The sequence below is a fragment of the Spinacia oleracea genome, chromosome 3 (assembly GCF_020520425.1).
Source record: "Spinacia oleracea cultivar Varoflay chromosome 3, BTI_SOV_V1, whole genome shotgun sequence".
Taxonomy (NCBI): domain Eukaryota; kingdom Viridiplantae; phylum Streptophyta; class Magnoliopsida; order Caryophyllales; family Amaranthaceae; genus Spinacia; species Spinacia oleracea.
Window position 1 is genome coordinate 113,481,807 of NC_079489.1, and position 11,897 is coordinate 113,493,703.

Below are 11,897 nucleotides of genomic sequence, written 5' to 3' on the forward strand. Positions count from 1 at the left end.
CGGGGATGGAGCGGGGATGAGACGGGGATGGATACCCAGGCGGGTGCTGGGGCGGGGATGGATTTTAGGTTGTACCCGGTGGGGCGGGGATGGGGATGGATTTTGTACCCGCCATGGGTGATGGGGCGGGGATGGGGATGACAATTATTGATGGGGATGGGGATGGAGGCACCAACATCCGCATCCGCCCCGCCCCATTGACATCCCTAGATAAGTTTTTCTCTTTTTTTTTTTTTTTTTGAGCATAAGAGCAACTCCAATGGTTGGCTAAATCATATTATAGCTTGTGATGCCATATCAACTTTTTAAGCTACACAATTCCTAGCTATTTTTTACTCCAATGGTTGGCTAGTTGCCACTTATTATTTTGTACGTGTAAAACATTATTTTGTTTCTGCCATATTTTTCAAGCTAATTAGCTCTACAAAGCTAATTTGCCTAACAAAGCTAATTTAGGACATGTGCACCAATGGTTTAGCTACTAGCTTAACATTTATAATATTTGCAAGCAAGTCCCTACAAGAAACCATTGGAGTTGCTCTAAGACGGTTTAGAAATGGGTTCGAGGTTGGTTGATTTTTCCAAAGTGGAGGTTGATATCAACGGACCATATGTCTCATTATCAATGATTGACCAATTAGGTGTCTCAGTGTAATAACAACAGAGAAAAAAACCTAGAGAACCGTAAAGGACGGAAAAGGAAGATTGTCCCTCAGTTAGGGCTTCCTCGTCTTCTCCGGCTGCTAGGTCTGTCCCTGAACTTGGGTTCGCGTATCGGTTCGTTTTAATCTGTTTGACAGTAATCCTCTTTAGCAAGATGGGGGATGAGTTAGTGAAAGACTGGGAGAAGTTTCGTCTAACTGAAGATGAAGAGGTTGTGGTTGGTGGTGATTTTGAGAACGAGAAGGATGAGGAAGCAAAGACCCAAATCTCTTTAATGTTGGTGGGAAAATTGCTCAAGAATAGACCCTTTAATATTGAGGCAATGAAACGTACCTTGACTGGAATTTGGCGAGCGAAGGAGAATATTGTGATTCGTATGATCGAGTCTAACCTATTTGCTTTCCAGTTCTTTTGTGAGGCTGATAAAGATCGTGTGATTAAGGGAAGCCCCTGGTTCTTTGATAGTAAATTGTTGGCGTTGAAGGAAATTCTTGGTGATGAGCAACCATCTGAGGTTGCTTTTACCCACACTTCTTTTTGAATTCAATTGGAAGATGTTCCCTTTAACAGGCGTACAATGTCTGTAGCTTTCGATGTTGGTGAATTCATGGGTGGTTTTATTGAGTATGATGATTCACACCCTTTAGGGCTAGAGGAAGAGATGCATATTAAGGTTATGCTGGATATTGGGAAGCCCCTTCGTCGCGGCATAAAGTTGTCTACAGGTGCAAATTCTTCAAAATGGGTTGGGATAAAGTACGAGAGGCTGGAAGACTTTTGTTTCTTTTGCGGTCGTATTGACCATGTGGAGCGTGAATGTAAGTTTCCTGCCGTGAAAAAGAATGGGGATGACGAGATGGTATATGGGCCGTATCTCCGTGGATCACAAAAAAAAAGAGGCAAGATTTCGGGTGCGCAGCGTGAGAAGGAAAGGATATTGATGAATAAATTCAAGGGGGGAGTAATTCTAGAAGGCCGAGTTATGATGACCCTCTTGCGATAAAACTAGGGCCACCTAAAACTGCTAGAAAACTCTTGTTTGGTAATCCTTTAAACTCCTTCAAAAAGGTGGTATCTGGTGATCATGGCCCTGAAATTATCATTGTTAGCTCTGAGGAGTCTGAAAAGGTTGAACCGAAGAGGTGTGATGCTGCAAGTTCTGTGAGCAGGGGTGTAGTCGTGCAGTCAAAGACAGTTGGGGCCAATTCTGAAGTCATAGGAAGCCAACAAGATGTTTTCAACCACCAAACTCTTGATGTAGTAGGTGTAGAGGTGCCTTTGAAGGTGATTGGTAGTGGAAAGGAGGTTCCTCCACATCAGTCTACTACTTTGAATAATGTTGCAAAGAAGTGGAAAAGAAGTGTCAGGCAGAATACAGTGGGGGGAGGGAATGAGCATGTTGGCACGCAGGAGGAGGAATGGAGAGGTCAGAAAAAACGGAGTGCACTAGAGTGGAGTATGGAGGAAGAGGATGCTGTTATGGGAGAAAAGGAGAAAAGGGTAAAGGTGATTGATTCAAAAATTGCTACTGGAGACAGGATAAATCAAGTAGAGGGTATTGGGTGTAACCAAGCCCTCGAACACCAATGAAAATTCTGAGTTGGAACTGCCACGGGCTTGGAAATCCGTGGTCAGTTCGAGCCCTCCAAGATTGGTGTTGGAGGGAGAGGCCGGAGATCGTGTTTCTAATGGAGACGATGATTGATGCAAAGGTGCTAGAAAAAATAAAAAATAGGTGTGGTTTCTCTAATGGGGTTTGCATTAGTAGTGTGGGGAAGTCGGGTGGTATGGGGTTTAGGTGGAGAGACTTACGAGTTGATACCATCTCTTACTCTAAACACCACTATGATGTGAATGTGCTCGATGATAATAATGCTCCTCTTTGGTGTGCGGTGGATATTTATGGGTGGCCGAAGCAAGCAAATAAACATTACACATGGTCGTTAATGTCTACCTTAAAAGAGGCGTGTAGTATACCGTGTATTATGTTTGGTGATTTTAATGAGGTGGTTAGTTTAATGGAGAAGGATGGGGGTGCGATTCGAAGTGAGCGTCTAATGGATGCTTTTCGTGGTGCGATTGATGTCTGTGATCTTAGAGATTTGGGGTTCAAAGGAAGCATATTTACGTGGAAGCGAGGTACGTCTATGACTACTTTTGTAAGGGAGAGACTTGATCGCTTTTTGGCAGATGATAATTGGTGCTCGATGTTTCCGGGGTTTGAGGTACGACACCTTCCTATATATTGTTCGGATCATGCCCCTATTTTATTGTCTATAAAAAACAATGTAGAGAGGGAGATGGGGGACAAATATTTTAAATTTGAGTCCCTGTGGTTGTCAAAAGAGGAGTGTGGGGTTGTTGTAGCTGATGCGTGGGGGGAGAGTGTTGGAGCTGATGTCCCTAGAAAATTGGCTACATGCGCTGAAAATTTAACTTCGTGGGCTGCTTTGTCTTTTGGATCCATTAAGAAGAAAATTAAAATGGCTGATAAGCATTTAAAGGTGTTAAATGAGGGTCTAATGGATGCTGTAAATAGGGATGTCAGTGGGGCGGGTTTTATAGGAGACCCGCCCCGCATCCGCCCCAAGTAGGCGGAGATGGGGGAGGTTTGGTGGGTGATAGGGCGGGGATGGGTACAAAAGTTGTACCCGCCATGGGTGATGGGGCGGGTGTGGATTTTATGTTGGACCCGCCCCATCCCCGCCCCGCCCCACCCCATCCCCGCCCGCCCCATTTCATATGCGCCAATCCGACTCGGGTATTGTCCTTTTACCTCGGTTAGTGAACAAATTGATGTGACTTGCGTGGATTGAGATTGATTACTTCAAACTTAATTAAAGACAATTATGATGTATTAGAAGATATTTTTTTTGGATTTGTTTGTGCGGGAGTACTTATTTTCCATTATATTTGCTATATTCAATTATCAGGTATTTTTTTGATATTCTTTTTCATTATAAAAAAAACTAGGCGGGTATGGGGCGGGGATGGGGCGGGGATGAGACGGGGATGGATACCCAGGCGGGTGCTGGGGCGGGGATGGATTTTAGGTTGTACCCGGTGGGGCGGGGATGGGGATGGATTTTGTACCCGCCATGGGTGATGGGGCGGGGATGGGGATGACATTTATTGATGGGGATGGGGATGGAGGCACCAACATCCGCATCCGCCCCGCCCCATTGACATCCCTAGCTGTAAAACTGGAGCAATGTCACATTATCTCAAATGAGCTAGATACGCTGCATATGCTTGAGGAGAGCTACTGGTTTGCTAGAGCTCGGGCTGACGAGCTCCGGGATGGTGACAAAAATACAAAGTACTTTCATCATAAGGAAAACCAATGTAAAGCACACAACAAGATCAAAGGTCTGTACGATGAAAACGGTGACTGGAAGGAACAACGGGCTGATTTAGAACGTCTTATTTCAGCCTACTTTGAGAGTTTATTTGCTACAAGTTCGCCAACTGGTTTCCAAGGAGCAATGGAAGGTCTGGATTGTTTGGTATCTGATGAGATGAATGTGACCCTGGACACAGAACCGACAGGTGAGGAGGTGAAGGAGGCTTTATTTCAAATGCACCCGAACAAGGCTCCGGGTCCCGATGGTATGCATGCCCTTTTTTCCAAAAATTTTGGCATATTGTGGGTCCTGACATTATTCAGTTTGTGAAAAATTGGTGGAGAGGGTATGGTGACTTGTCTGAGGTCAATAAAACGTGTGTGGTACTAATCCCAAAATGTAATGAGCCTAAGTCGATTACTGAATATCGACCAATTAGTTGTTGTAATGTGCTATATAAAATCATATCGAAGACTTTGGCGGATAAAATAAAACCTTTTCTCGGAAAGATTATTTCTGAACAACAAAGTGCTTTTGTACCAAATATGTTGATTACAGATAATGCTATGGTGGCTTTTGAGGTTTTTTCACGCAATGAAGAGAGGTGGTGAAGGTAAGGATGGTACAATTGCTCTTAAGTTAGACATGAGCAAGACCTATGATAGGGTGGAGTGGGTGTTTTTGGAGAGGGTGATGCTAAGGATGGTTTTTCTGATGTCTGGGTAGGGAGAATTATGGATTGCTTGTCTAGTGTCTCCTTCGCTTTCAAAATAAATCCGCGCATTTCTGGCTCTGTCATTCCAACTAGGGGTCTTCGACAAGGTGATCCGATCTCTCCGTATCTTTTTCTATTATGTGCAGATGCTTTTTCTACTTTGATAGGCAAAGCGGCTAGAGAGAAGCTTATCCATGGTGCGAAAGTGTGTAATGGTGCACCTCGTGTGTCTCATTTATGTTTTTCCGATGACAGTATTCTCTTTGCTAGGGAGAATGTGCAAGAATGCTCAGTTATAGCTGATATTATCAACAAATATGAGAGAGTATCCGGTCAGAATGTCAATTTAAGCAAGACGGAAGTCGCTTTTAGTAAAAGAGTTAGTACTTGTGAAAAATGATTAAAGGATTCAAGTCTTGCCTTGATTGATATTAATGCATGCATATATATAGTACATCATGAAGCTATCCTAATTAATGTAATTCTATGTTTAGGAAAAAATCCTAAACAATAGCAATTACGTTAAAATGTATCATACATAATTGTTACATTCTAATTAAGTATAGGAAATAACAATCCTAAACAATAGCAAATATTTTCCTAAAAATATCATAACATCTCAACACCCTCCCTCAAGTTGGAGCATGAGGTTCAAAAATGCCTAACTTGGCGAGAAGATAATCAAATTGTTTCTTTCCAAGAGCCTTTGTAAAAATATCCGCCAATTGTGTAATAGTAGGAACATATGACGGAGCAATCAAACCATCTGTTATCGCATCCCGAACAAAGTGACAATCAACCTCAATGTGTTTGGTACGTTCATGAAACACTGGATTTTTGGCCATATGAATGGCTGATTGACTATCACAAAAGAGCTTCATTGCCTTTGGGTGGTGCACACCCAAGCTCAGAAGCAACCCTTTCAACCATTTGAGCTCATAAGTAACTGCTGCCATAGATCGGTATTCCGCTTCTGCAACCAAGCGGGAAACTGTGTATTGCTTTTTTGTCTTCCAAGAAATAGGAGATTGCCCAAGGAACACAATCCACCCGGACAAAGAGCGTCTGGTGACTGGACATGCTGCCCAATCAGAATCACACCAACCCTGCAAGGACAGATCACTATCTGCATGTAACAAGATACCCTGTCCCGGAGTACCTTTCAAATAACGAACGACTCTCAAAGCCGCCTCCCAATGCTTAATTCTAGGATCCTGCATAAACTGAGATAATATATGAACCGAGTAGGCCAAATCTGGACTGGTCACTGCTAGATAAATGAGTCGACCTACTAATCTACGATAGGACTCAGGGTTCGATAAGAGCTCCCCATTTGCGAGTCCTAATCTGTGATTTTGCTCGACAAGGAAACCACATGGCTTGGCTCCCTATAATCCGGCCTCCGATACAATGTCAAGCGTGTACTTGCGTTGACATAAGAACAAACCAGCCGAACTCCTTGCCACTCGATTCCGAGGAAATACTTCAAAGCACTAAGGTCTTTCATCTTAAAACAATCACCGAGATAGGCTTTAAAGGTCTTAAATGCAGCGAAATCATTCCCAGAAATAATAAGATCGTCGACATACACTAACACATTTATGTGAACATTTCCCTTAGCGTAAGTAAAAAGGGAATAATCAGAGTAGGATTGTAAGAAACCATACCCTTTAAGAGCCGTGACCAACTTTGCAAACCAACATCTCGGAGCCTGTTTCAACCCATAAAGAGATTTTCGTAACCTACATACCAAGTTTGGATCGGAACGCTCAAATCCCGGGGGTAGCTTCATATATACTTCCTCCTCAAGATCTCCATGCAAAAAGGCATTGTGAACATCCATTTGATGAAGTTCCCAATTTTTGGAAGCCGCAATAGCCAAGAAAGCACGCACCGTAGTCATTTTGGCAACGGGAGAAAATGTCTCATTATAATCAATACCGGCTTCTTGATAATTCCCCAAAACTACTAATCTGGATTTGAGCCTTTCAATATCACCGTTTGAGAAGTACTTGGTTTTATAAACCCACTGACTTCCCAAAGCACGCTTACCCTTTGGAAGAGGTACAAGAGTCCATGTACCATTTTCCTCCAAATCACGAATCTCCTCCTGCATTGACTTTTGCCAACCTACATCTTTCATAGCCTCTTTAAATGACTTAGGATCATTGCTCAAAATAACAGCTGCAAGAAACTTTCGGTATTTTATAGAAAAATTGTCACAATTTATATAATGTGCTATGGGATAAGGAGTACCTGAGGGATGATGTGGAGACGGAGTGACGGGAGATGGACTTTCAGGAACCATCATATGAGTAACAAAATCTCTTAATAGGACCGAAGGAAATTTATCCCTCATTCCCCTTCCCATACGAGCAGACTGCCCATTGCTTGTATTGTCAAGCTCTGGTGAAACGGGCCTAGCAGTAGGAACAACATCTGGCCCAGGTGAAAGACTCGTTGAAGAAGCCTTTGTTTGTGGCGCTGATGAAGCTTCGGTGTGGGCCTGACCACCCTCCTTCAAGCCCAGGTCTAGATCTGTATCAAAGTAGAGTGCTTGGTCTTGGTGGGTTTGGGGTTCAGGTTGGATGAGGTTGGGGTTTTGTGTTTGGGCTTGTAGGTTAGGAAAATATACAAAATCAGCAAAATCACTATCAATTTCACCAGTTATCATAGGCACAATATTTTCCGGGACAATATTCACAACACTTGGGTTACCAAACGGAAAAATATCCTCAAAAAACTTGACATCACGAGAAACAAATAATTCCTTTTTGTCCAAATCAAACAACTTCCACCCCTTCTTTCCAAACGGGTAACCCAAAAACACACATTTTCTACTTCTACTTGCAAATTTGTCACCTTTGGATTTTTTATCATGAGCGAAACTAAGACAACCAAAGGTGTGAATTGCCTCATATGAAGGAGGGGTGCCAAATAGGATTTTGAATGGTGTTTTATTGTGTAACAAAGGAGAGGGAGTGCGGTTTATTAAATGAGCGACGGCAAGAACACTTTCTCCCCAAAAATAAATAGGCATATTTGATTGAAACAGTAATGCCCTCCCCACATTTAAAATATGCTTGTGTTTTCTCTCAACCCTCCCATTTTGTTGCGGGGTTCCCACACATGAAGTTTGGAATAAAATACCAGTTGCAGAAAAATAGTCAAGTAGGCATTTAAATTCTGTACCATTATCACTTTGAACAACTTTCACAGTTTGAGAAAATTGTCGATCTACCATTGCAATAAAAGACATAAACACCCGAAAAACTTCCGTTTTATCTACCAACAAATAAATCCACATAGCTCTTGAGAAATCATCAACAATAGTTAAAAAATAACGAGCTCCACAAGAAGAGACATGTTTATAAGAGCCCCACAAATCACAATGTATTTTCTCAAAAATTCTGGTTGCCTTATTGTCACTTAAAGGAAATTTGTCTCTAGGATGCTTAGCACGAAAAAATATTTCACAAGCTTTATTTAAACTACCCTTGAGATTGCGAACTGGAGGGAGTAACTTCACTACTTTCTCTGAAGGGTGCCCCATCCTTTTGTGCCACAACTCCAAAGTCGATGTTACGCTGTAGACAGAAACATGTTGTACCGAATCACCTTCAGCTCCGTCGAAGTAGTAAAGTCCATCTCTCCTAACTCCCGTTCCAATCAGCTCCCTGGTGTGGTCCTGTATAACACACATATAAGAGTTGAATTGGACAATACAATGTAAGTCATCATTCAATTGTGAAACCGAAAGTAAATTGCAATTGAGTTTCGGCACATAAAGAACATTTTTAAGAGTGATTTTGTCCGACAATCGAACTGAACCAGATTGGGTCGCAACAATATATTCACCATTAGGAAGTCCAACCGGACACTCAAACAACGCCATAGTGTCAAATAACCAAGACAAATCACCGGTCACGTGATGAGTTGCCCCGGTGTCAATGATCCATGATTTCGTGTCAAACTTAACATTCAACCTGTCATCCGAAACTTGAGAATTACCAATCAAGCCCACAAGAGCTTTCCATTGTTCAGGTGTGAAGAGTTGATCGGTTGAAATTTTAGTAGAGGATGCTCCAAGTGTACTACTTGTCGCGTTAGCACGAGCTGAACCACGTCCACGACCAGCCTGCTGATGACTACAACCAAAACCCACATCAGCCTTGTTTTTATCAGACCACCCTTCAGGATATCCCACTATTTCATAGCAATTATTTTTGTCATGGCCATGCTTGTGACAGTGAGGACAAGCAATGAGGGACCAACAAGTCGAGGAATCATGCCCCGACTTCTTGCAGTGGCTACGCACGGGCCTCTCCATTTTTCCTCGTCCTCTTCCAGTGCCTGTACGGACAGCAAAGCCAAGGACCTCTGATGGCTTATCTTCTATGACTGCCTTAGCGAGCCGTACACACTCATCCTGTATCACCAGTTGGTACGCTCGATCAAGCGAAGGCAAGGGATCTTGAGAAAGGATATTAGTCCTTAATTGAGCGTACAAATTAGTATTGAGTCCCATCAAGAAGTCATCTAATTTTCCTTGTTCACGTCTTTCTTGGTGCAATGATGCGGCAGTACAAGACGAACAACAAGTGCAAGAAATTAGTGGTCATACTTAAATAATTCCTCCCATAATACATTCAATTTTCCATAGTAATTGGTAACAGACATAGATTTTGTTTGCTCACACTTGGAAATTTAAGTCTTTAGCTGTTGAATTCTAGGGCCATTAACCATAGCATATCGTTTCTTAAGATGCTCCCATAAGAGTTTCGCATCAAGAAATTTATACAGGGTATTCTTTACCTCAGGATTGATTGTGTTTGTAATCCAAGAAACCAACATTGCATTGACGGTGTTCCAATCACATTGGGTATAAGGAGGTTGCGGTCCGGTAATAGTGCCTTCTAAAAATTCGAACTTGCGGCGCGCCTGCAGTGCCAATTGAATATCTGAAGCCCAATCATCATAATTGTCTCCATGTAAGCGAGTGGGAGTGATGAAGTCATCTGGTCGGTCTCCTGTGCCGAGAAAAAAAGGTGAATTCATCTCCCTTTTAGGTGGCGGCGATGGTGGTTGTTCATCGTCGTCGGCCATTGTTTTATTGTGTGTTTTTTTTTTTGGTGTTAGGCCATTGTTTTATTGTGTGTGTCAGGCTCTGATACCATGTGAAAAATGATTAAAGGATTCAAGTCTTGCCTTGATTGATATTAATGCATGCATATATATAGTACATCATGAAGCTATCCTAATTAATGTAATTCTATGTTTAGGAAACAATCCTAAAAAATAACAATTACGTTAATATGTATCATCCATAATTGTTACACTCTAATTAATTATAGGAAATAACAATCCTGAACAATAGCAAATATTTTCCTAAAAATATCATAACATCTCAACAATACTGCTCGAAGGTTAGAAATTATTGAAACATTGGGGGTTCAGGAGGTCGTTAGACATGAGAATATTTGGGTCTTCCTACAATCATTGGACGCTCCAAAAAGACGATTTTTGCAGGGTTAAAGGAGAGAATTTGGAAGAAGCTCCAGGGGTGGAAAGAAAAATTATTCTCCCGTCTCGGTAAAGAAGTATTGATCAAGGCTGTTGCTCAGGCCATTCCTGCATATATGATGAGTATTTTTAAGATACCAGACGGTCTTATTGATGAAATACACTCTTTACTTGCTCGATTTTGGTGGGGCTCCAATGACTCAGTGAAGAAAATGCACTGGCAATGTTGGGAGAAATTATGTAGGCCGAAGGCGATGGGGGGTTTGGGCTTCCGTGATCTAAAATGTTTTAACCAAGTGATCCTTGCTAAACAATGTTGGTGTTTATGCCATAATACGGGGTCTCTCCTTCACGCCATTTTGAAAGCAAAATATTTCAAGAACTGTGACGTTTTGAAAGCGAATCGAGGCTACGACCCTAGCTACACATGGAGGAGTATCTGGGGTGCAAAGGCTTTGTTACTAGATGGGGTGAAGTAGAGGGTTCGAAACGGTGTGGATATCAATGTTTGGAGTGATGCGTGGCTTCCGGGAAACTCCTCATCCCTCGTCCCTACTCCTAACGAGCAAAGTGTGATGGAGCTTCGGGTTTCAGACATAATTGATTTGGTGGCAGGTGGAATGTTGAGAGAGTGCGAGAGAATTTCTGTGTAGCTGAGCAGGCTATGGTTCTTGAAATTCCTATCTCAATGAGATGCCCATCAGATACTATATATTGGTGGCCTTCTAAGAATGGGGAGTATACGGTGAAGTCGGGGTATTGGTTGAGTAGGCGTGGGCACTTGGAGTCTAGTGGTTGTATTGATGACTCCCTATGGAAGGTTGTATGGGGTTTGAAGGGTCCTCCCAAATTGTGTCATTTTCTATGGCGAGCTTGTTCTGGTAACCTTGTTGTCCATGAAAGGTTGGTCTATCACCACATTATAGCTGACTCTTCTTGCCCCATCTGTGGGGGTGCTGTTGAGACCATTAACCATGCTTTATTTGAGTGTGGGTATGCAAAGGAAATCTGGGAAAACAGTGAGTTTATGGTATTGATGATTGAAGCACCTAGCTCGTCCTTTGTGGATCGACTCTTATGCCTGTCTAGTAGGATCGATGAGATACAATTGCGTACCATTGCTACTCTAGCGTAGGCTGCGTGGGCGTGTCGAAATAAGTTATTCTTTGATAAGGTCCCGATTAACTCAGTCATGACGGCAGCGAGATTCATAAAATTGACAGAAGAGTATGGTGAATATGCAACAAGAGTTTTCGCCCGAAGGCCTGAGGTGGGGATGAGGTCTTCGTCTTCATGGCAGCAACCATCTGCAGGTGTGTTAAAAATTAATTGTGATGCATATGTTGGTGCTGGGGTGGGATTAGAACTAGTTATGAGGAATGAGGATGGGGTGTTGATTGGTGCTGCTGTACGAAGGGGAGTATTGGGTTGGAGCATTGAAATGGCAGAAGGTATGGCTATGTTATTTAGCCTCCAAGTTTCTCACAGGCTTGGCTACTCAAATATTCAAATTGAAAGTGATGCTAGTAACGTGGTGAAGGCGATTCGAAACAAGGAAATTGGTTACTCTCCTTTACACCTCATATACGAGGATATTTGTACTTTAGCTTTGTCTTTCAATTGCTTTTCTATTACTCATGTTAAAAAGGCGG

General features: G+C 42.4%; 1 protein-coding gene across 1 annotated transcript; it reads left to right on the forward strand.

Moving 5' to 3' along the window:
- The first annotated feature begins 2,249 nt into the window (after window positions 1-2,249).
- LOC110792038 (uncharacterized) lies at window positions 2,250-5,122 on the forward strand. The gene is made up of 4 exons (XM_021996833.2): window positions 2,250-3,219; window positions 3,901-4,272; window positions 4,566-4,588; window positions 4,673-5,122. Exons 1-4 carry the CDS (start codon window positions 2,250-2,252, stop codon window positions 5,120-5,122), a joined length of 1,815 nt encoding a protein of 604 aa, XP_021852525.2.
- The last annotated feature ends 6,775 nt before the right edge of the window (window positions 5,123-11,897 follow it).